Here is a 25540-nt window from a genome sequence, read left to right as displayed (position 1 = left end):
GTTCATTTCAGTGGTTATAATTCATCCGTAGATATTTACAAAAGCTTTTTGTAATATCGAATTCCTGAGAAAAAAATTGTCTTCATTAGCATCTGTCAGTGTTCTAAATGAACCCAGTTGAGAAGCGATTCCTTCAGCATTGCACTGCATTTTATCAATGGATAAACTAAGTTCTCAAATTAATCACTTTCTTTTAAGTCTTACATCATGCCGTCTTATTGTTAACAAGTTTAGGTATATAATTCTGGTCTAATAGGCTACATGATAATGTAAACAGTGCTGTGTGCAAATATAGCATCTATACATTAATGCATCATTTTTGCAGCCTAATATACTTCCCTGTTTATCAATCTTCTAAATTAGGGTGTATTATTTTTCCCATAGGGATATGATGATGGCTATGGGGGTGAATATGATGACCCAAGCTATGAGGCATATGATAACAGTTATGCCACCCAAACACAGAGGTAAGCAACTGTAATTGTAAATTGTTTTTTCAAATGAACTACTAGACCTAGCCTTTGTTCTCCTGTGCATTTTTGTAATGTGAATTTTAAATCTTACTTTCTGACAGCAAACAATTCCTCAACATTTCTAAATAATTTTTTTAATACTTATAATCAAAAGTCGTCAAAAAAGGCTGCCAGAGTTAACATACAGGATTACCAGAATTAAGCAAAGAATACCGAAAAAAATACATTTAAAAAAATCATTTCATCATTTTAGCCTAGTTCTGAAATCAAATCCAAATGATTATCCCTTTCCTCTACCTTGTTTCTCTTTGAGTTTTTCTTTCTAGAGTGTAAAGTCTTCAAGGCAGGGACCATGCTTTCTTTTGTGCTTGTACAGCTCGTAACACATTGTGAGCTGTACCAAAAACAAGTAGTAAATTACAATAATGATGGTAGTAAACACTTGTGAAAGTCAACATACACTAGCAACTGCAGGACTTTAGATCTATAACCTTAAGTTTGGGGCAAACAACCTATCTATTTTTAAGACAGCTTGATAAGTTTATGAATAGGATTATATGATGGGGCTGGCTGTGATAGCAAGGGACTGGACTCAGTGACTCAGAAGGTGTCTTCCATTCCTCTGTCCAGTGTTCCTAATCCAAATTTGATTGAGAAGTTTATTCAAAAAGATATTATTTAAGTTTAAAAAACTGTTCTGTGGTCTGGGAACACACTTAGCTTGGCAGTTTCATAATATTTTGATTGCCTGGAATGATTTATAATGGTAAAATGAGCCCCTGTTACTTTCTTGAATCATTCTCCAGTTGAAGGAAGGGAAAAAAAACAACATCACCATGCTAGTCCATTAGTTATTTCAGTAAGTGTAATTCACATCAAAGTACCTCAGAGTTAATCAGGTACCCAATTCATTTAGAGCATCCAAAGATGTGGAAAAGGTGGGCCTGAAGAAACCATTGAAACTAACTTATTTTGTGCCAGCTACTCTCTCAACAGCATTCAGAAGCAATACTTTAGCAAACAGGACAATGAAGACACCCAAGTTTGAAAATGTTGATTATGTCTTTACTCTGTGAGGTTAATGACAATAATCTTCATGGGTTAGTGGTGAAATCATCTTTTATTATTGATGTAGCTAAAAAAGGGCAACTGTTGACCACTTAATTGCAGATACATTCCTAATCCTCTGTATGATACATATTCTGTGAATACAGCTTGTCATCTTATTTTCCCTCAGACTTCAAGTCAAAAACTTTTCTTGAACTGGCCATTCAAGAGGACATAATTAGTGGCAGTGAAAGAAAGAGTTCAGATTACAAAATAAAAAATCAAGGTGTAAAATGGAAAGATAAGATCTCTTACTGAATTAGTGGGGTTCCCAGAAGACAAACAAAAAAACAAATATTCATGTACAGAATTGTGCATTTCAGAGATTTCAGGTCCTAAAATTAGCATGTTCACTGCTGAGTATTTCACTGATAAAGATCCATCTTCAGCTCTAGAACTGCTGTAGTGATACTTGAGATGAATAAGAAGGCGATGTCTTTAGTAAGTGTTTGTTGTAGAACCAGTGAAGATGTTAAAAGGACTGTGTAACATCTGAATGCTTAGCCTTTCATGTGTACTTTAACCACACTTCAGAAGTAGTGGTATATTAGTAGCTGCATATGCATAAGCAAAGATAAATATCAAATGTACTCCCACTTTTTTGAAAAGTCCATGTCTAACTACAGTCACAGTAGTGATAGTCTATGGTTTGGAAATAATAATTAGTTAGAAATCACTATGGTGAGACAATTTTCTATATCACTGGCACTAACTTGTAGTTCCTTTGTATATTATAGTCCCAAGCAGCTAAACAAAATTTCCATTAAACTGATGAGAAGAAACACATTATAGTCAAGCTACAACTGGTAGAGATGTTTTGTGTCAGAAAGAGGACTTAAAAAGAAATCAAAATAACTATGTTAGCTAAACTATTTCTTAACATGGGTTCAGCAGACACTTTTCACAAATGTGAACTAGCAGCAAAGGATTCAAGATACATATGTTCTTCTTCTAGTGATGGTTCTTATGGTGATTCCACCGTGGGTACGCATGCGTGCCATGCACCAGAGCCAGAACCGTTGAAAGCAGTGTCTGTCGACCCGCGTGCACACCTTGTGTAGTCCACATGGTACATCCAAGGTCATTTGTGGCTATGCATGTCAAAACCCCCTCCATTTCCTCTTACTGCCGCATGGCTAGAGTCGGAACATCTTCTCCTCATTAGATCCTGCGTAGCAAGTAAACTTTTTTCATTAGCAATTAGAGTTGCTGGTATTTGGTCTTAGCCTAGTTTAGAAAAAAAAATAATTAAAAGTTAGAATTAGAAAAGTCTCCAAATTTTTTTCCTCACCCTGTTCGTGTGGGGAGTATGCCAAAACAAGCCGGTTATAAAAACCGCAACACTTTTCGATCTGCCCCCCAATCTCTCTTCCCCTCCTACCAATCCTACTCACACAAAAACACAGCCGCACCCATCACCCCAATCCAGTACCACTCTACCTCAAAGCATGGTATTTGGATGGGGCTAGCGAAGAGACAATGCTTGCTCCTCCCAAGTATGACAGGTACTCACGCACAGCTGACGTCCTGCGACCACAGCCTGCTACCAACCCATACAGCGGCTATTTACTCAATGAGCTTCAGATAATTGTCACTCGTTATCCAGCATGTCCGTTCCAAGTGACCTGGACTACCTACTCCACCTACAACAATCTGGCTTTTGCGCATTCCTCCAAAAAATTTCTCCTGGCAGCCATTAGCGCTTTCCTCCCACCTGTGGATGGCTTTTCTGTCTTTAGCCACAACTTAACTTGTTCCCAACCATCAGAAGCCCCACCCTGACCTGGTTCTTTCCACACTCACAAGGCCAGCCTTTGAACCCCTATCCTCAAATTCCCTTACTCACCTGTCTATGAAAGTAATCTTCCTCAAGGCTATTACCTCAACTCATTGGGTTAGTGAATTAGTGGCCTTGATGGCAGACCCCCCGTTTTATTTTCTTTCATAAGGACAAAGTTTTCCCTACAACTTCACCCCAAATTTCTTCCTAAGGTAGCCTCCCAGTTCCACCTCAGCCAGGTTATTCACTTTCCCATTTTCTACACTAAGCCTCACTCTTCCAGTAGGGAGAGAACCTTAGACTCCCTCGATGTTAGACAAGCCTGGCCTTTTATTTCCAGTGCACTCACCCCTTCAGGACATCACCAAGACTTTTTGCGGAAATAGCAGACCCTTGCAGGGGGCGTGCGCTTTCTTCCCAATGCATCTCCCACTGGATTGTCCACTGCATTTCAGAGTGCTACTCCCTCTGCAGTGTCCAACTTCCACCAAGCATCAGGGCGCACTCCACAAAATCACAGGCGGCTTTGACAGCCTTCTTTGCTGACATCCCATGGCAGGACATCTGCAAAGCAGTGACATGGACCTCCGTACATGCGTTCATGCATTGGCTAATCCTGCCTCCATCGATGTGCCAGTGGGCACTGCAGTCCTGCAAACTCTAGCATCCACAGAGCCCTAGACCCGCCTCCATTCTGATCACTGCTCACTACGCTTCCCATGGTGGAATCCACCTAGTGACCACACATCTCGAAGAACCATCAGTTACAGTAAGTAACCTCCCCTTCCTAACCAACAAATAAACCATGTGATTGTTTGTTCACTTTTGTTTTGTATGTAATATATGGCCATATGCAGCCATCCTTACCTCTCACAGTCACCACTTGAAAAATCGTGAGCCAAGAGGCTGTCCTGAAGAGCTAAAGGTTTCAGGGAACTAAGTTCCCGCTAATGCCAAATCTAGTCCCATTCACTTCAGTGGGACCACTATTAGAGGCACTACTCAATGGAAGGGTGGCAAAATGTAGCCATAACTTGAAGGAAGATGATGTGAAAGTACTTGAAATTAGTTATAACTTTTTGAGAGATCTAATAAGCTACATAAATTCCAATAGGTAATTGCTAATATGAATTTATCCTAGAGGACTGAAGCAGAGTGCAAGGATAAATATGGCATCAGAGACCTTCAGATTGACATCTGTAGCTTTCATTTAATTGAATTCTGCCTAATGTTAGCAGTGAAATTATTGGTAGCCTCATGTGAATAGTCACATTGGGCTTCTGTTGATCAATACAAATAACAAAAATATAATGCAAAAACAGCAATTATATATCAATGCCTATTCTCCTGCAGTGGCATTAAGTGTACTGCCATGAAAATGAAAGTGTTTGCTAGTTCCACTCTAACGGTATAATAATACAATATTAGTAACTATATTAATAGCTTGCACTATCCATTCAAGCAGCAATAGTCTCTGCAAAACTGACTCACGTTCATTTAATTACGCAGGCCTGTCTAAAGTCTGCATCTAGCCACAGAGATTGAATTTACATTATTGAATTTGAAGAGGGATTTTTTTCCTCATTATTCTTGTTCGTATAATTATGTTCATACCACCTATCCATATGTACTGCATGTGGTCACACCCAAAGAGAATTTTTAGATGTACCCAATAGAACTGGAATCTGGCTCTTACTCAATATTCTACACATTTATGTCCCAAACCTGCTGATATGAAGTCATAGCAAAACTCCCATTGACTTAAATGATGCAGAATTGGACCTTCCCTGATTTTTTGCCTTACATTCTAGTTCCAGAATCTCCAGCCTTTATTTACTTGGCTTCAGTGTGACTATTCATATGAGAAAGAACTGCAGAATGTGGCTGTATATGCTGGCAGCGTAGATTTAAATTAACCATGACCCCTGCATGGAAAAATGGGTAACAAGATACAAATATAATTCTGTACTCCTGCAATTCCATACCAATTTGTAGTAAGGAAGGGTTGCAGGTAAGTCTTTAAAATATCCCCAAGATTTATATTTGGGCTATTGTATAATTAAAAGGGACATCAGAGTTGAAGGTGCTTTAAATGTCTAAATCTCATTCCCTCCCATTTTACACAAGTTTAACTGCCTTGGCCCAGATTCTCTCCTGTGCCAAGAGGGAAGAGGGCTCTCAGAGAGCAGATTGTGACTCAGAGATTCTCAGAGCGGGCCCCAGCACAGTTTAGACCAGCTAAGTGGCTGCTCTAATTTACTTTAGCTGGCTATGATCACTACTCAGGACACCACCTGAGTACAGCCATAGTACAATGTGTTCTGGCTATGCCCCCTGACCATGCACCACAGCTGAGTGGAGGGGGCATCACACGAGTCAGCTGTACTACCTGTGCACCTGTTGAGAGCTACTATGCACCAAGGAGTTCTCTGCTGGGGAAATCCAGCTGCTTTCCAAATCTTTGCACCCCTCAGCCCCATTGACTTAAGAAGAATTACCCTAGTTAACACCAGTCTAAGTAGGAGGAGAATCTGGGCCTATATTTATTTTGTGCTGGAGTAGTTTTCAAAGCCATTTTAAAGAAATATTATATTTTAAAAATACTGGGTCAGATTCTCTGGCCTGCTCCAGTAATATAAAGGGAAACTAGCTACATCTACCCAATCGGTATGGAGCTAGTGTATCAGGCTGCTATTTCACACCCTCCTCTCCTTGCTCCTGTTTAGGAACATTTACAAGTGAATCTGATATTTCCAGCACTAGAAAAGTGAATGTTATTGAATGTATCTTTAATGGGCTGAGCAGCTGGTTTGCATATATTTTGCATATTGTGATCAAATTATATTAAGTGACTGAAGTCTCTCCCCTCAGGACAGTTCATAATAGAGATGATATCAACTCTTATTCTTCCAGACATTTTAATACAGCCACAGAAATGTGCGCATATCCTTCAGATTATAATCCATTTGATAATTCTACATGATACTGTTTAACTTTTTGTTATAGAACAACTCTCTTCTCATGTATGTACCAGTGGGGCAGAATTAGCTAAAAATAATAACCAAATTAGAAACAAAATATTTAACAGAGTGTCTAGAGAACAAAGACACAATTACCCAGGCCCACTTACTCTACTAATCATTAAACAAGTAAAAACATAGCAGTTGCCACATCACATGGGATTTAGACTATGTTCTAGCTACACAGTACCTTCTTAAAGAAATACACTCATCAGTATTATTGCTGTATTTTTAGTCTTAAACAATATCCTGTGATCATCATTATAATATCTGAGTTCATATTACAAAAATTAACACAAAAACTGTTGCCAAAAACTGACTGTCAGTCTTGCCTTTGGAATCCCTACAAAAATTAGAAAAAAAGACAGAGTAAACAAAATGTGTCTTGTGTCACATCACTAAGCCAAGGATCTGGCAAACTGCAAAAGGGAATGAATGTCAGAGCCAAGAGTGCCTCAGTAAGAATCCCCTGCTGTTCTTCCTCAGGAGTTGGATCCCATGGAGCAGCACCATGAACATTCAGCTGATCACAACTGCCACAAAAGTAGAGAGAATCTCTGTAGTAAATACCCAGGTCACAGGCTAACCATGTCTTTGTAGATGATTAGAACACAAATAATTTATTATTTGTATTACCATAATGCCGATGAGTCCTAGTCATGGATCACGACCCTGCTGTGCCAGTTGCTGTACACACAGAACAAAAAGACTGTTCCTGCCCCAAAAACTTTACAGTCCAAACACCTGAAAATGGATTTGGAGCCAGTGCATACCACAGAGCACAGCAGTACTGAGATATCTCAGTATTTCTCTATATGAAGTACAGTACAGATATCATTGGGAGGTAGCTATTGACAAATTTTGACTTTTTAATGATGTCCACTCTAGAGGGGAAATCTTCTCATATCTCAGCACTCATCCATCAGTTCCTCTTGCCCTGATATTTTAGCAGAAAATCATCTGCCTTGCTGCCAATCTACAGACTTACTTGGCTCTCATTCCATAGTATCTGAAGGCCAGATCCACAAAGGTCTTTAAACCCCCAAAGTCCATCATTTAGGTGTCACTGACATTCTCAAAACTACTATGCAGCTGCTGCTCACTCTGTAGATATTTAAATTTCTGCTGATCAGCATTTGCAAAGCTGTCTGAGCACTGATGCCACTCCACAGCTAGCATGCTGCTCAAGAACCCTAGGTCAAGCTAAAGGTCCATAGGCACCAGGGACAGAGGAACGTATACCTCACCAGTGGGGCCCATTTTCATAGGTATACACTGAGCATGCCTAAGATCTCTCACAAAAGACTGACTGGGCTGAGCAGCTCGGGAATTTGTCTGTGTTTGTTCCCTGGTGGTTGGGGTACACATCTGTGAGGTGGGAGACCCAAATTCAAATTTCTGCTCTGCCTGATTTGGAGCAGGGCCATAAAGAGAGCAACTGACTGTATGGCCCACAGGTTAGGGCACTCCCATGAGATATAGAAAATGTGTGTTCAAGTCCCTGCTCCAGTGACTATTTCATGATTTATACAAGGTGGATCTCCTCCCACAGGAGAAATTAGGAGACTGAACCCAGCATAGCCCCATAGTTATGGCAGTTATCTGGGATGTCTTTTTGGACCAGGGAATTAAACCTCAATCTCCCATGTCATAGGAGAGTTCCCCAACCAACCACCCAGCTCTTGGGTATTCTGGTCTTTTGCTCTGGTTTTGTTTTGTTTTTTTTCCTAAAAAAAGTCTGTTTCATCCAAATAGGTTATGGCCAGAGGGTCCCTTCCTCAGTCCCTTAACTCTCACCATGCATTGTACTGGGACCCTGAGCACCTAACTTGGGACTGAGGAGTAGAGCACCTAGGGAATAGGCTTTTCAGTGGCTGAGTACTTTGGTGGAGCTTTCTATGAGTTTGCAGATGACACTAAACTAGGGGCAGTGGTAGATACCCTGGAAGGTAGGGATAGGATACAGAAGGACCTAAACAAACTGGAGGATTGGGCCAAAAGAAATCTAATGAGGTTCAACAAAGAAAAGTGCAGAGTCCTGCACTTAGGACGGAAGAATCCCATGCACAGCTACAGATTGGGGACCGACGAGGTAGGCAGCAGTTCTGCAGAAAAGGACCTGGGGGTAACAGTGGATAAAAAGCTGGATATGAGTCAGCAGTGTGCCCTGGTTGTCAAGAAGGCTAACAGCATATTGGGCTGCATTAGGAGGAGCATTGCCAGCAGGTCACGGGAAGTGATTATTCCCCTCTATTCGGCATTGGTGAGGCCGCATTTAGAATATTGTGTCCAGTTTTGGGCCCCCCACTACAAAGAGGATGTGGACAAGTTGGAGAGAGTCCAGCGGAGGGCAACAAAAATGATTAGGGGGCTGGAGCACAGGACTTATGAGGAGAGGCTAAGGAAACTGGGCTTGTTTAGTCTGCAAAAGAGAAGAATGAGGGGGGATTTGATAGCGGCCTTTAACTACCTGAAAGGGGGTTCCAGGGAAGATGGGGCTAGGCTGTTCTTGGTGGTGGCAGATGGCAGAACAAGGAGCAACAGTCTCAAGTTGCAGTTGGGGAGGTCTAGGTTGGACATTAGGAAAAAGTTTTTCACTAGGAGGGTGGTGAAGCACTGGAATGGGTTACTAGGAAGGTGGTGGAATCTCCATCTTTAGAGGTTTTTAAGCTGAGGCTTGACAAAGCCCTGGCTGGGATGATATAGCTGAAGATAGTCCTGCTTTGAGCAGGGGCTTGGACTAGATGACCTCTGAGGTCCCTTCCAACTCTAATATTCAATGATTTTATGATTCTATGATTCTCATATCATATGAGATACATGATGACTTTTCACAAATTTGAATCCAGCATTTTAAAGCTTCCTAAAATGTCTGGATAATGGGGATCACTACACTTTTCCCTCCAGGTTGTCCCCAAATGTCCCCTTCATTCTCCCACCAATGTCCTTAGCATTAACCTGATGGCAGGTGGTCCTGTGGGGGAAGCTTGGCAGGCTGCTACATGTTCTGGTGTTGCAGTCGCCTGTGCAGCTGTGACCAGATGTTTACTCCCTACTTCCAAGTGGCCTTTTCTCCTCTAATCTTCAGCTATAATACTTTATGGGCATCCCGCATGCAGCAGAACTGTGAAACTCCATCACTGGATCCCCCTCCCACTCTAAGAGGGAAATTTCTCTCTTTGTTTAATACAAATACAGCAGGTTTACCTGTACTGTACACAATACCCACAAAAGAAAAACATGGGATTGGTTCTGTAACTGTACAAATTCTTTATTGTTAATACTCTTGAAGAGGAAGACGTGTTAAGTATAGAAATGAGGTAGAGGACTTACTCTGTGATTAGCCCCATTATTTTCAGTGTGACTAGATGCATGGTATAAAGTACTATTTCATGCTAGTAGCAGAATAAGGTACCCATAAGTAAAAGTATCAATTCTGGTCCATAGTACCTTGAATAACCTCTAAGTTCTGCAACAGATTCCTTCTTTCTTATATGCCCTGCTGACACATATATATACCTATCACTTTTGTCTCACCATCTCTGAATATTACAATATAACAAAATATATAGCTAGATCTAATCCAGGCAACAGCTGGGAGAGTGGCTACATGGTTCTTGGTAAAATACCATATTCTCTATACTTTTTCTCTCTTGTACATTCTCCCCATTTTAACCAGCATTCATTGTATTTATACTATGCAGTATTTCATTTTGGTTTTGTGCGCATATCCACCTGTTCATAAATAAAGATTTCCCTGCATTTTATTTCCAAACCATTGAAATCAATCAAGGCAGCAAGCCTAAAAGATGACATTTTATGTATCTTCACTGCAATCCACTTACAGCATTCATCATCAAAAACTGTTTCCAAATGCCACTTCTCATTTATTTGATTCAATGAGCAAAACTGAATCAAATTGAGTTGCTCTGAAGTACAGAAAAGTTTGTCTTCTAAATCACTTGCATCTTCTAAAATTCTTGAAAGATTTTTTTTCCTCATAGATCTCCACTCTCATGTTTGATGTCCCACTAATATTTTTGGAGAAGATTGTACAGTCCTAGAAATTACCTTTCTCTCCCCACCCCGTCTCTCACTCCAGTCTGTATCATTAAATAGGGACCATAAACCATTTGTCTGGCAAACCGTGTCAGCAGAATGCATCATTTTTTACAAAATTACAAAAAATTTAATAATAATTTTCTCTCACTTTGTGTGTGGGATGTGTGTGAGAGAGAGAGAAAGAGAGAGAGAAAAAATATTTGGGGGATGCAGCAGTTAGAGTGCATCAGTGGTTATAGCATATAAATGTCAGACAAATTTCTATTCCAGACTATGCCACTGATTTGCTGTGTGACCTTGGAACCTAATTCTGTAGCTTACCACTTTTACACTAGTGTAATTCTATTAAGGCCACTGAGTTGTAAGTATAAATTAGCATAAAATCAGAGTTTAATAGATTTTAGGGTCAGAATGGACCGCTGTAAGTATCTAGTGTATTTTTCAGGCATAATACAGACTATAGAATTTTACCTAGTGATTTCTGCAGTGGAGAGAATTATTTTTCCCTGTTACACTTGTGAACACTGTCAAACTGGAGCTCTTAGAATCAGATCCTGTGTCTCAGTTTCCCTTTCTGTAAAATAGGGCAATAATTACAACTAAGTGAATGATAAAAAATTTTCCATAGATGTTTGCTTGCATTTTTATTGAGTGTCCTTAGGCCATGGTTATTTTGGGTTCATTTTCTGGGAATAGTTAGGAACCAAGGTTTATTAGAAACCAAATTAGATTCATGTACACTCATTCAATCAGTGAACAGAATGATATAAAGACCCACATCCTGCAAACACTTACGTGCATGCTTAACTTTAAAGGTGAGTAATTCATTGGCCTTTGTCTATAGTGGAACTACTCACATGTTTAGCTTTTAGCCAGTATGCAGGATTAGAGCTCAATGATTAATCAGAATGATCAGAATTAAGCAACACACCTGAAATTATTAATATTGAGCACTGTACTGAATGCTCAGACTGAAACGTTTGCAATCAATTAATAGTATAAAAACACTGTATGTTACCTAGCATCATGGGTCCCTGATTCTGATTGAAGCCTTTGGGTGCTACTGCAAAACACATGATGATTAATAATAAAATACACATCTGAATAACAAATACATTCAAAGAAATAATCCACTGGGAAATATTCCAGGAGCAGAAAAGAGGTTAAATGTGTCAAGTGAATTATTCCTTCAGCTCTAGTAATAATCCTACTCTGATGATACTTTCAATCAAGAATCACTCGTGGATTTCCTGCCTCCAGCCTGAGTCCTATTGGAAATTCCCCTATATTTTAAGATTTTTGACCTTCTGAGGCACTTGTAGGCTGACTCAAGGCTTCTGTGCCACTAATCTGATGTACGTCAAGGGCCCCAAGATATGTTCTCAGATCTGTTTTGAAATTTTAATTATTTTATTGAAAGCTGGACTGCTAATGAAAATAGATGTTTTCACAAAATATTTTTAAATATTTTTGCAACAAAATTTGAAAATTAATATAGTTTTTTGGCTTTCAATTTTTTCCTTCTCCCCTTACTTCTTTGTTTTACCCCCTCCCCCTGCTCCAGTGGCAAAATGAAAAAAAGGGGAAAAAAGAGAAAGAAACAACAGACCCCCCCCCAAAATTTCTAAAGCAAACATTTTCAACAAGCTCTATTCTCCAACTATAATAGTCCTTATAATAGCAGAAAGCATGCCCTCTCCTAACCTCTTATTATATAGATATTAAACAAATTCTCTGTGTTGCCCCACCAAATGTAAAAGGGTCAGTTGCCCTAGAAAAGAGAATGGACAATGGAGAAATGAGCCTCAAAAAGGTAGATTCAGAATTCATCACTTAATCATTTTTAACCCAAAATCATTTTCATCACAAAACTTTGAGGCTAGGTTGGCGGGTGGAGATGAAAATCCTGCATAATGATAGCTATATAGTAGTAGAAGTACAATATAACTTCTCCGTCTCTAAGAATATATCTGTGCAAAAGTTTTGCTCATGGAGCGTAAATAGTTGAAAGGATGTCCTAATAGACAATGCAATAACAAACATCATTCCCTCAGTGCTGATGTTTCAAGTTTTAGGAAGCAAGGTGAGACTACATACATTGAACATAGTCCCACTGCATGTGAATGGAACATTTCCATACACCAAACATTCCACCAGCACTATTGTGTCAAGTTGAGGGTTTGTGAGGAAGATATCCAGGAGCCCCATTGTTTCTCTGTATCAATGTACAAATCCTTGAGATTCCCAGGAAAAGACTCCAAGGTGCTAAGCTGCTGATACATTCAATGTGTCATTACACTGAGCCTCAATAAGAGAGTAAAGCCTCAAGAGCCACTAGGATTTAACCCCCTTTACTGAGTGGTTGGAAGGACTGATGTACCAAGCCTCTTGATGGTGCTGGAGTACTGGGCCACTCATCACACTAATGCACTGAACCTTGGGAGGTGCCAGTCTCTTGCTGACACACCCATACTGATGTGCCATGATTGGGATGTGCAGACGAAATCCATTGCACTAAGCCTTTTATTGGCACCAGGAGCACCAAGCCACTTGTTAGTGCACTGAATTTTGGGACATGCAGGAAAGAGCTCCAGGCATCAAATCACTCCAACTTGTTGAATCACGAGGAGGGGCATGATGCACCTAGATGCGGAGATGCTGGTATGCCTCATTCAGATTGCAGGAGGTGCTGGAAGTAAGGGGCACCCAGTTTGCAAAATGCCCAATAGTGCCACCTATCTTACTGGAATGGTGCCAATGCATCAAACCATAGGAGATGCCAATACAGTTATACCAAACGTTCTTACCTACCCATACCATGGAGCATGAAGAATCCATGTGTGTCCCAATGCAACAGTTGATTAATTGATTGCAGACCACTGACTCTTTCTTTTTACAGGGAGTCCAGATTGTGTTAGTAGGAGGTAGGCGAACAGAAAATTGATGCTGTCTTATCTCTGTAAATGAAACAATCTGCAGCGAGACAAGAAACAGATGATGATAATTTTTAGAGAGATGCACAGAGATGACGAGATTAAGCATTTTGGGTTTAGAAAAGCAAAAGAGGCACTTTCCGGAAGTCAGGAGATATTAAGAGAAAGGGTATGCCTATGCTGCAGCGAAGGGAATAATTTCCAGCACAGGTAGAGATGAGTGTGTACTAGGACAGTTAACCATGCCACCACTAGTGCAGCCATGGCTACACTCCTGTCTTTAGTGAGCCAACTCAATCAAATCTAGCATGTATATGTCTACCTGAGCCGGAAATTACCCCCCTGAGCTGCAGTGTAGACATACCCTTAATTGAGACCCAGCCCCCAACAGGTGCAGCAACATTAGAAGCTGAAGCTGCTTGAATTGGAGCCATTGGGCAGCTCCTTCACTGATCATGGTTGGAAAAGAAATGGTTAGATTATGTGCCTCTGGGTTACCTGAGGGTGGAACAAGCTCAGTAGGACAGAACCCCCGAGCTAGCCTCCAAGAGCGTCATTTGTTCAAAAACCTTAAGAACCGTGAGAGTTTTCTGCACAACTCATGCTAGTGGCATGAAAACCAGAAGCAAGAATTTGGCAATGTATACAGAGAAACAGAATTATTAGGTATTTTCCCTTACTCCCCCTTGTATAACATTTTAAGGTCTTCTGCTGGAAGGCGCTAGGCAAGTGAAAGTATTATTATACTGTATGGAACAGATCCTCGACTTGTATAAATGCTTCTAGCTCAGCTGAAGTCACTAGAGCTATGTTATTTTACACAAACTGAGTTTCTGGACCTGTGTGTACTACGTGTTATGTCTCCAGAAAAAAGGCATATTGTGTTTCTATATTTTCACCAGAATGTTGAAGAATGAGTTTGAAATGCACTCAGCTACCTTTCATTTTCGATGTTAAAACATTGTGTCATATGGGTGTTCATAATGATTGCCCATGATCACTCTTACATTTTACTATTTATTTTAAAGCTTAATTGTAAGTTTTATGAATTCCCAATTGATCATTTAAATTACAGATAGAAAACTTTTAAAAGTGTCTGCCTGTGACATGTCTGTCATTCAACTGGGCCTTTTCTATACTTCATCTGTCCCTGAAAGGTACCCACCCACAGATAGCAAATGGCAGCTGATTAACAGTGCACAAAAGTTTTCAACAGGAAGTGAAGAATATCATATTCCACTGAAAACATAACTAAGAAATTTTAATCAAAATGAAACATTAGGCAAGGGGAGATTTACTCTGTTAGTCCTGAGGTGGGAAGTGAAAAAATTCCATAACAAGCTCTGAACTTCAGGGTCTTTATTAAAACCATTAAAAAAACAAAAATAAAATCAAGAAAGTATATCACCAAAGCTAAGCTACCATTAATATTCTCTAACTAATCTTAGACTAAAACAATCATTCATTCATTCATCATTAATTCTCCTTCTTATGCAGCATAGAGTGCATATTTCGTATCATCCATTCCCAGATAGCCCAGTCTCAACCAGTGTTCTGGTCTGGTCTATATTAAAGCTGAGGCAGGCAAGGTCAGCATCCACAACATCCCTCCATCATGTGCTAGCCCGTCTGTGAGGTTTTCTCCATCCAGCTTTTGTTGGATTGAATGCATAAAGCTGTTGGTGTGGTTTGGACTCCAGCATACGGAGCAGATGGTCAAGCCACCTGAGCCGGTCTTGAATCACTTGAGAAGACATTGGAGGCTGGTTGGTCTGATGCCTGAGATCTTGTTCGTAACATGATGAAACCACCATATGCCTTCAATAGGTTGTTGCTGTTTCATGTCAAAAGCATATAGCTGGTGCATTTCCACCTCTATAGTGGCCAAGATTTCAGAGCCATGCACAAGAACAGAAGCCACTGCTGTCTGATAGAGAGTATATTGCTCCTGTAACCTTGCTAATTCAAGGTGGATTTGTTGTTTGGAACACATCCTGAAAACCATTGGTGCTACCAATCCTCTTGTCATGTGAATTGAACCAATATAACGTTTCATGGTAGGACTCTGCAAGACCCATTGAAGCAGCACTGATGAGACAATTATTAATGGCTATCATTATCTGTGGTCAAGCCTTAATGGTGAGGGTGGTGGCTACAGTGGAGTTGGTGGTGTTATCTTGGCCTTGTCAAGAAATGCTAGTAAAGCCCTCATAAACTGTTCTCCCATCTTCAAATGTATTGTGGTGGCAAGACTTTCTCATAGACATGGCAACGTCCCCATCATCGCTGCTCATGCACTGATTAATCTTACTGATGAGGAGGACAAGAAAAATATGTATGAGCCATGTATGACATCAGCAGCAGTGTATCCACTCATGACATTATTACTGTGTTATGAAATGCCAACGCACACTTGGAGTCAATGCTCAAACAGCTTGGCTGGGAAGTGTTGGTCATTTTTTATGGATGTGACCACAAACAATAATGGTGAGCAACTGCTCAAGCTTTTTGCTGCAGCCAGACTTCATGTTTCTGGCACTGATTTGAAATGGAAGAGTATATGTGCATGGACTTGGTATGTCAATGATGGGTGAACCCACAAAACACTAGAGTATGGTAGCATTCGGAACTCTAAGGCAGGGTGTCCAAGAAGATGGAAAGAACACTTTCAGAAGCTTCTTAACCGCCCCATCGCAGCTACAAATCCACAGCTTCAGGAAGATGCGAAGAGTCCAGTGACCACCCCTCCATGTAATGCAGAGGACTTCACTGTCGAGGAGGTTTGAAGTGCAGCCTGTAAACTAAAGTATGGCCATGCTGCTTAGTTGATCAAGAACAGTGGAGATTCTGTCTTGGACTGACTGACCCATATTATCAACATATTATCAATTTGTGAGAAACTAAAACAATACAGCTATGAAATCAAGATCAAATCAAGGTCAAAGCAACAAATTAATCTCAATGCTGGATTGAAATTAAATTACCAAATTAATTAAAACAACAGTTTAATACAACAAATAATCAACTCTTACAAATTTTAAAAAGGGATCTAAGGAGGTGTTTGGTTATAAATCTCAACTAAATAATTTCACCCAAGTCAATCAAAACTATAACTTGGAACTGGTTAAATGTATTGTTACTGAAACAAAATTATTATTTAAAATTATTATTTAATGTCTGAGCCACAATCTCAGAGTCAATTAAAAGCTTCCTCCTTAGAGTTCAGTTCTTAAATTGTGGCTAACCCTTTCCTTCCCCAACCCTTGATCCAGTCAGGTTCAAATTAAGTCATCTTTTGCTAGCATTTACTTGGAAAAGGCCCACTTAACCCAGAAACTTAAAAATATTCAATGTTTGCATTCCACAGAGACTATAAGTTTGTGACCCCCCCCCCCCAAAAAAAAAAAAAAAATCAAAAATATAGAACATGAGGCGAGTTTTAAGGAAGGACACAGCTTTACTTGGGTCAAAAAGGTCCTGAGATGACATTGTGCCGTCAGTTTGCAGAAAGTTTGACTTTATAAAAATAACTGCTTGAAAAGATTTAACTACAGCCAGACCCTCAGTATTCATCCCCCTTAAACATTAAAAATAAATGTGAACATCTTATGATTAGACATCAATATTCTTACAAGCAAAACAATTTAGGACTTTTTATATTTAGGAACTAGGCCATAGGTCAAACAGCTTATCTTTTAAAGTTATCATCTTGCTAGAGAAAAAATACTTTAAAATCTCGCAAGATGAGACCCCATTTAAGAAATAAAAATAATGTAACTTTCATGAAGTTCTGTATTCCCATACATGCTACTTCTATCACAAGTAGGACTATTGAAGTTAACATCTAATAGTTGGAAAACCAAGCCCATAGTGATTTGGAAACCCTGTGGCTAAAATACTGTGCAGTGCTTTAAAAAGTTAGGAGTTACAGATGAAAGATTGTTAATGAGTTAATCATATCTGTTTTAGAAAATGTATTACTTCCTGCTTTCAGGTAGGTGCATGCACTTAAGAAAATTACACCTCGTGTTACTTGAAGAGTAATGAATGCTAATCACAGATAATGGTGCCTTGTTTCCAATTAACACCACTAAAAAACCTGGTGTTTCTAAAACTCATGATCACTGTAGTTTCTATTATGGGATGTCAGGGAACTCTAAAATTAAATAACCAAGTTTTGTTTATGCTGAATTCATTTGATGATTATTTACTGAGATCTGCTACCAATGAACGTAATATGATTGAATTATATGTATCTGTAGTGTAATACATTTTTTTTAAAGGCCTAAGTACATAAAGCTGGGTTTTACAGTCCAGGTTTTCTCAATATTATTCAGTGCTCAGATTCTAGAGAATGTTTTTTTACAAATATATGTTGTAGCCTGATCAATTGTTACAATTATAAATGTATTGGGATGCAACATACACTTGTCACAAATACCAGGTCCTTTTTCAGGTGACTATTTGGAGTTAATTAAGAAAATAAAATTGGTGAAACACACATAGGAACTTTATGATCTTTAATTAATTCAAACAAATATAATTGAAACAACAGAAAAATCAGTAGACATAAGTATAAGAATAAGATAAATACAGTAGAGTGGTTTCCTTCATTGTTCATACTTCCAGTCTTAAATTGTGCATGCTTACAATCTTATGGAGACCATTATAAACAAGGAGAGCAGAAAAAGTAAGTGGAGTACATCAAGAGACAGGTCCCAGGTCAGACAACATGCTGTTCTAGAATTTAATACACTCAAAGGAAACAAGGAAAGTTCCAAATCATGTATAACCAGAGGTTGTTCCATCCACAAAGACATAGGCAACATCAGCTCACTTTTTTCCATACAGGTTGGCAATAACAGCCCATCTTTTTACATACGGGTCTTTCTGGCTAACTATATTTATGCTTCCAATACCTAAGTAATTTGCATCAATATGGTCTAACTGCCTAGAAATAAAATTGCAAAAAGTCCAAAACCCTTTATATCAAATGTTAAAAGCTTGTGGTATATATGTTAATTTGTGGTCAGTTGCCTGTTCTGTTTTGCACTGGAAGGCAAAAAATAGTTGACCCAGGGTCACCAACTATGGCCTACTTTTCATCAGTTATGCTAACCACACACAACTTCCTATAAGTCTCACATTGTTAATATTATCCTGATTTGGGTGTGTTACTGGAAAACAAATTATAAATAATAATAATAGTAAAGCTTGAATCTGACTAATTCAATCTCCATATTAACATAGCTCACCATTTTTGTTTCACAGATATGTTGGTGTCCATTACAGACAATAGCTGCAGATAATTAATTAGCAGCATGCAACAATGATCTAAAATGGCCTCTTCATCTTTTGATAACTTGCTATTATGACCGTACACGATCATTGTTAATAAACAAACAAATACCTCGCAAGCAGCAGTTTTGAGACTAGCTCTGATTTTCCACTTCCTTACACCTTGTACTGTCATTTACATCCATGCAAACTGGGTGTAAAATAAAATTCTACTACTCAGTTATTAGCATTTTACACTGACTTTGCACAGGTGCAAATCACTGCCCAAGGTGTAAGACTATGGAGAACTAAGCCTTCTCTTTGTAAACAATATAGGAAGAGCATCTTTGCAGGAAGCATAGTTGAAAAATGGAAAAACCCCCTGCCAAAATCCTCATTAAGAGCAAGCAATTTACAGATGCAGTACCAATGGCTGTGACAGACTGACAATATCCTGTAATCTACTGAGCAAATCTCCTGCAATTAAGATAAACTTTATTGAGTTAAATTAAACCTTACTGAATTAGGGTTAACACTTTTTGGGTACACTGTATTAAAAATGCAATTGTGTATATGATGTGGTGGAACTGAATGTACTTCTCTAGTAAGGATGGAGGAAGCTAATGAACTTTCTCAGTTATCAGCCTTTGAAGCCCCCAAGGCAGATATGCATATACTAGTTCAAACTGCATACTCCAGAGGACAAAGAATAGACTTTTGGATAAAAAGGCTGAGTTTAGGCTAACCTAGGGCCCTCTTTCTGATCCAGCAAATGGACAGGATCCCTGGTCCACAGAGGGCCCCAGTCCTTAGGGAAGGATTGAAGGGACACGGCCTACTGAGGGCCCATAAGAGTGTGTGCTTGTTTTGAGCTGAATTTCTAATGAACTTGTCACCACCAGGATGACCTTAGGTGGGATATTATAAATACTGCACCTTGTTCTTCTGGAATGAATTTCGGTTCCTTCTTCTGCGACAGCCTTGAAAAGTTATTCCTCTGTTTACACATTTTCAGAATAATTTTATTTTAAAATTGGTAGATAATAAGTGAACATAAGAAATGTAATGTGTTCCCCTATAGCTTATATTTCCACTGATTCTAGTGTCATTTGACTTTGTTTCATAGCTGGGATTAGCTGCTAAACTATGCTTGCATATAAAGGTAATACCATTTTAACTTCTGTTTACTGTTTAGGCTTTTGTGTTGATTCCTTCTGACTATAGTAACATGTCTTGCTGTCTGAATCTATTGCAGTGTGCCTGAATATTATGATTATGGTCATGGAACAAGTGAAGATGCTTATGACAGCTACGGTAAGGCCTGTTCTATCTTTAGTAAAAGTGTGAAATCAAAAAACCAATCAGTCACTGACAACTCTAAAATTACTTCTACCTTCTTTTTCGCTCTGCTTTTACAGAAGCCCAGACTAAATTGATTTGTGTAATTCTAGGGTGAGATTTTACTTATGGAACTAGGTCCAGAAAATTGGACAGATCAATTTTGATCAAAATTTCAAAGGCAATTAATCACAGTCATAGATCAGTTTTAACAGCAACAGTGAGCATGCTGATTAGTGCCTGAGTATATTTCAGTGTCAATTGTCAGTCTTATTGATGTGACAACAATACTGTGTCTCTCCTGCTGTCATATCCATTATCTCAAGCAACAATTATAACATAGTCAAAAAGGTTTTTTTATTCTTGGAATGCTAGTACCAAAAACTCCAATTAAAACCCAGAGATCTCAAATACTTTACTGCAAAATGCCATGTAATATTTAACTTCCTATGGGTCAAATCTTGCTCCAGTCTTCTCAGTCATAGAATGCCTGAACACACTGGAACTAGTTCCACTGCACAGGGGAAGAGAATGTGAGGAATAAGGACAGCTTTGCTCCAAAATGGTTCCTTCTTTCCCATGGACCCCTGACTGCACAGATATGAGCAAAGCTCTCCAGAGGCGTGGGAGGGGACAGCCACAGGGCTTGCTGCAGCCCTTCTCAGATATGGTAGCAGTGCCACAGCAGCTTTGCTGCAGCATTGTGACCTAGAAAAAGGATTCATTCCACCTTGCTCACTGAACTCCACTGGGCATAGCCCATTTACTTGGGCTGTGTTCTTGGTCCAGAAACAAGCATTAAAATATTACTTTAGATGGTGCATTGAAATTGATTCCTTCTATTTCTGTTGAATGTTTTGCAATAGTTTTTACACTCAGTTAGAAGATATGAGCCTGATCTCAAGGGCTGTATATTAGCATGATTTCAATTAAGGCAACAGTCATGTTGATTGACACCAGTTGAGAGCGTGGCCCAATATGTTCCAAGTATAACATTTGATCTGTTATTATTTACACACTATCATAAGTGTGTCTGGTGTTTTCCAAAACACACAACTAGACAAGAACCGTTTGCAGCATCATTGCCAATGGAAGTTCCAAGGGCGTTAATGGCTTCTGGAAGGATGGCTATTTGAAAAAATAATTTTATTCATGCAGCTGTGAAGGAAATTTTATTGCAATGTGAAATTGCAGTTTCCTTTGTATTTGTACTGAAATCATGGTTTCTTAAGGGACATTGTCAAAATAATTGCATTGCATAATCAGAAATAACTTGTATCATGAATACTGACTATATACAAAAACATGTGCATTATACAATGTGCAGTGAAGCACATTTTCCGTGCTAAACAAGTAATAATAATGTATTCATATGTATGTGTGCGCTTCAGTTACCCTGGGTTTTGTTTCCTTTGTGTATTTCATTACTATTTATCACCTTCAGTAAAAAAAAATTCTCTCTCTTCCAAAAAAGCTGCTAAAGGGTTGGGTTACCCAGAGAAGCATGATGTGAGCCCAGGACTGAGAGCCAGCTACCCTTGAGTTCTTTACCTGTTCATGACTGTTCATTGACTCTCTCTGTAGACTTGGGCAAATGACTTACACTGCTCTACTGCCATTCCCTCATCTGAAAAATGACGATGATAGTACTTGCTTTCCTATCCAGGGTGTTGAAAAGGTTAATTAAGTTAAGGTTATAAAGTGCCTGTATAAGATCACTATTGTGAAATGATGAGTCACTCCTGTGCTAGGCTCCAGCAAATCCATAATCCAGGAACTGGTCGCATGAATCCCCGACTAGGTATATAAACCCCACAAGCAGAACAGCAGTTCAGTCTGCTAAATGTCACGCCAGGACTTGGAACTCTCTTCTACCTCTCTTCTACCTCTTCTACATATATCTTTTTATTACTATTCCCTTGTGCACACACTATATCTCTTCTCCTCACCTGATTATTTCAACCACTTCCCACCCCATCCACAGGCTCCACCTTATTCTATCCTTACATAACTTCTTCCCTCTGTTGCCCAGTAAATCTCAGTTCTCTACCCTTGCTTGTGTCATCTGCTATGAAACTTCCTAATCCCCAATACTGTGTGAATTCACCTCCCCTGTATTGCCAGTACACCACCCAAGTCAAGACCATCTCTCTCTCTCTTTCTCTCACAAACACACACCCCCTAGCACAGCAACTAGTAGTTTCTTCATGTCTTCTTGTGCCTCCAAAAACAGATCTACTCCATTCCCCACTAGCCCTGCAGCCCACTCCTCTGTAACATCAAATTTCCCCCACATTCTGAGTAAGACAATCACACAAACAAATCATGATCACCATCCATAATGCTTAATTCCTTTTCTCCCTTCAACATCCTTAAAAAATCTCCCATTTCCTTGCCCCTTCACTTCCCACTTTCCTTGTCATCTTTTGTAAACATCATCAAGCCATGTCTTTTCTCCTGGATTTACGCATCCCTGCCCATGCAATTCCTGATTTCTCAAATTTTGTCCATCAGCCATTTCCCACAAATTATTTTACAATCTCATTTCCTAGTCAATTTAGGAGATGGTTTTTGAGCCTTGAAAGGTGAGAATTCCCCCATTCTTCAGTCTCACTGTATAGATTCCAGCAAATAGCAATAATATTACTATATAGCTCTTATATGTAGTATAGGGCAGTCTAGATTTTCCAAATACTATACGAACATTACAGCACCACTTTGTCCCCCTGATAAGAGCTCTTAGCATGGACTTTTTAACTTTCTAGCTGGGCTTAGGGGCAGCAGCACCCTTTCCTTCCTCCTGGAGTAGGCAAATATAGGTTCTTCTATATCCTCTAGACAAACCTATTATGGAGGTTGGCTGAGACTCCTTCTTTCAATTTATTTAGCACTCCCTATTTTAGTTGCAAGCACCAAGGGAATACGATTAAGCAAAATACTGAAATAGAACAGAGTTTGTGCCTCTGTGGAAAAGTCCTATGGAACTGAGCAGGAATAGAACCAATAGATTTGAATAGATGATTATTGTCTTGGTTTAGGTTTTATTTTTTACTATCCTGTATAATGTGATAGCAGGGATATATTATCCTATTAAATTCCAAAGGTGGTATACCAAGAACTCTGACCTCTCCTGGCCTCTCTATTATTCTACATGTAGACCTCTGTATCACATATCTACTTCACATGCACTTCTTTCCCGAACACTCAATGGAGCACCCTTTCGATTCTGCCTTTCTTACCTTCTCTTTTCCCACTGTCAGTCTCTCCCTTTCTGGGGAGCTTCCTTTCCTCTGCTTTGGATTGACTGTAGAGTTGTATGCTGACCCAAAAGTTGATGAAATCCTTTCATTTAATTGTATTGGGCCTTTCCATAGAGCAACAAGCAAAGATTTGGGGGGAAACACTAAAAAACATAAATAAATACTAAGGGCTCCAGCCTCCAAATTACTGAATGCATTTCCCAAGATGCTGAGTGCTTTCACCTCCCATTGACTTCTGTAAGTGTTTAAGGCACTCATTACCTTGCTGGAGGTGCTTGGCACTTGCAGGATTGAGTCCTAAATTTGGACTCCTAATCCAGGGTAACAGTGTTTTACTAACTTTATACAGATGCTCATATTTAATAATGAACTTCATGCAGGGGGATTGATTTATGAATAAATGCTGTTCCCATGTGTTTCCGTCGTTTCCATAATATTTCCATAATTTTGCATTTTCCCCTCTAGTACTGTTGCCCTTCAGGAAGGTTGTTTGGCAAAAACATGAAGTTAATGCCTTGTTTTATTATAAGCATAGTAGTGTAAAATGTATAGTTTAAAATGCAGTAGAATAATCAGAATAAATATGCCAGAGAGAGGTGTGATGCAGTGGGAAAAACCCCTACTTCAGTCTGTGCTCTTCCTTTCTCTCCCTTTGCGATTCTTGTTATGTTACCTAGGTTAAAGGTTAGCCACTTCAATCAAGGCACTGAGACATGATATTAAGTTACATCCTATACCTGTGAATCTTACTGATCATGTCTGAACTGCATAATTACTGACTTATACCCCAGAATCTTGTCCTTTTTAGCTGGACTCATCAGAAAACCTGGGTGTGTTCTCTGAGGGTAGATTCATCTTTGGTTGTTTGACAGTCCTGGATGGGAATCTGGAAAATCCCCAGGACATTATAATGGTGATTACTCTCTGTGCAGGAGTAACAGGGAGTAAGAGAGAGGTGTATTGCTTCCCCACCCACCCTGCTACACATCTTCTCAGGGCTGCTCACCACCTAGGCCTTAACCTATTATTTTTTGATAATATCTTTGTCATTTGGGCTCACATTCATTTCAGATCAAGTGTCAAAGACCCTTTCTTGGCATAGGAAAAAATGAGAGTAAATGAAAACCACTTAGGTATTCATTACAATAAAATTATTCGGGATCTTTGTATTTTGTGTGTGTGCATATTTGTTTTAGTTGTCATGCAATTCTGCTTCATTTCCACTGCAATTTAGCATTAAATGCTTACGTGTAAACAATTGGTTATTTAATTTTAGGATAATTCGTTCTTTTATTAAACTACGAGAATGTAAATATTTAATGTAATTCTTTGGGATGTAAGACACCATCAAAGTTCCAAAATACTATCAAAGTGATTTAACTGTCTATTTTTGTAAAGATTATCCAGCCAATAATTCATTGAGAGCTTTAAAAGGTTAGGGTGATTATGTTGGCTAAGATAAGTTCTGTAGAGGCAACACTGTAACCAAATGTTTGTAGAGCAGGCAGCAGTATTCTACTCCCATGCAAAATCATTGTTTATATATCAAATCAACATTTTCAGGGTACAGGAACAGTTAATTACATGTTCATTCTTTACTTGAAGTAAAGGCGACAGCTTGTGCTGAATAAGGAAGAGTAAAAAATGAATATACAGCTCTGAAATATTGGATGGAAAGAAAATGTATATGGGATATGGAAAAACAGGAATTCTGTACCTTAAATCAGGATATTTGGATATTTCACTTCAACTCCATTAGAGAATGTAAGCATTCCCATTTGCACTGAGATACTTGAGGGATTACCATCCCAGTGTGAAAATAAAGCCTGAAATTGAGTAAACTTTGAGTAACAAAGCAAAATGAAGCCACGTAGAAATCATACTGACCTCACGTTTCACAGTACATAGACAAACATTTTGGAAATTTTGAAAGAGAAACATAGATTGTTAGCATTTGTTTTGCAGACAAAGATGATGAGTTTGTTCTAATAACTGTTGTCAAGTCCAAATTCAGTGCTTATTACCAACAGTAATGCGGATATTGTCATTCATTGATCCTGAAATTCAATTAGTTTGTGATGCTGAGGGTTTTACCACTATGTTTTTCCAATCTATCTTCATTTAAATGTTCAAATGCAGTTCAATCAAGTGAACTAATATGATAATCTTTTTAGAAAGTTACAGATACGATAATTCAGGTAGTTGGAACACAGGGATCTTTCCCTTCATTGCTGTAACTTAGCTAGTGACTAAAAGCAAGATACTCAGCTAGTGTAACTCAGTGTAGCTC

At 39.1% G+C, this 25540-nt stretch overlaps 1 protein-coding gene across 2 annotated transcripts in view; it reads left to right on the top strand.

Annotated features, from left to right (window-relative positions):
- Positions 1–25540, top strand: part of KHDRBS2 (KH RNA binding domain containing, signal transduction associated 2) — a 542753-nt gene that overhangs the window by 499329 nt on the left and 17884 nt on the right. For both annotated transcript variants that reach the window (XM_067565543.1, XM_067565544.1), the window contains 2 exons: positions 385–467; positions 19908–19966. In XM_067565543.1, coding sequence (XP_067421644.1) covers positions 385–467; positions 19908–19966 — 142 coding nt within the window. The remainder of the gene's footprint in view (positions 1–384; positions 468–19907; positions 19967–25540) is intronic.

The sequence above is a fragment of the Emydura macquarii genome, unplaced genomic scaffold (assembly GCF_026122565.2).
Source record: "Emydura macquarii macquarii isolate MOO-44397 ecotype Brisbane River unplaced genomic scaffold, CSIRO-AGI_Emac_v2 contig_2680, whole genome shotgun sequence".
Taxonomy (NCBI): domain Eukaryota; kingdom Metazoa; phylum Chordata; order Testudines; family Chelidae; genus Emydura; species Emydura macquarii.
Note: the sequence above shows the minus strand (reverse complement) of the source record. Positions and strands in the feature narration are given on the sequence as shown.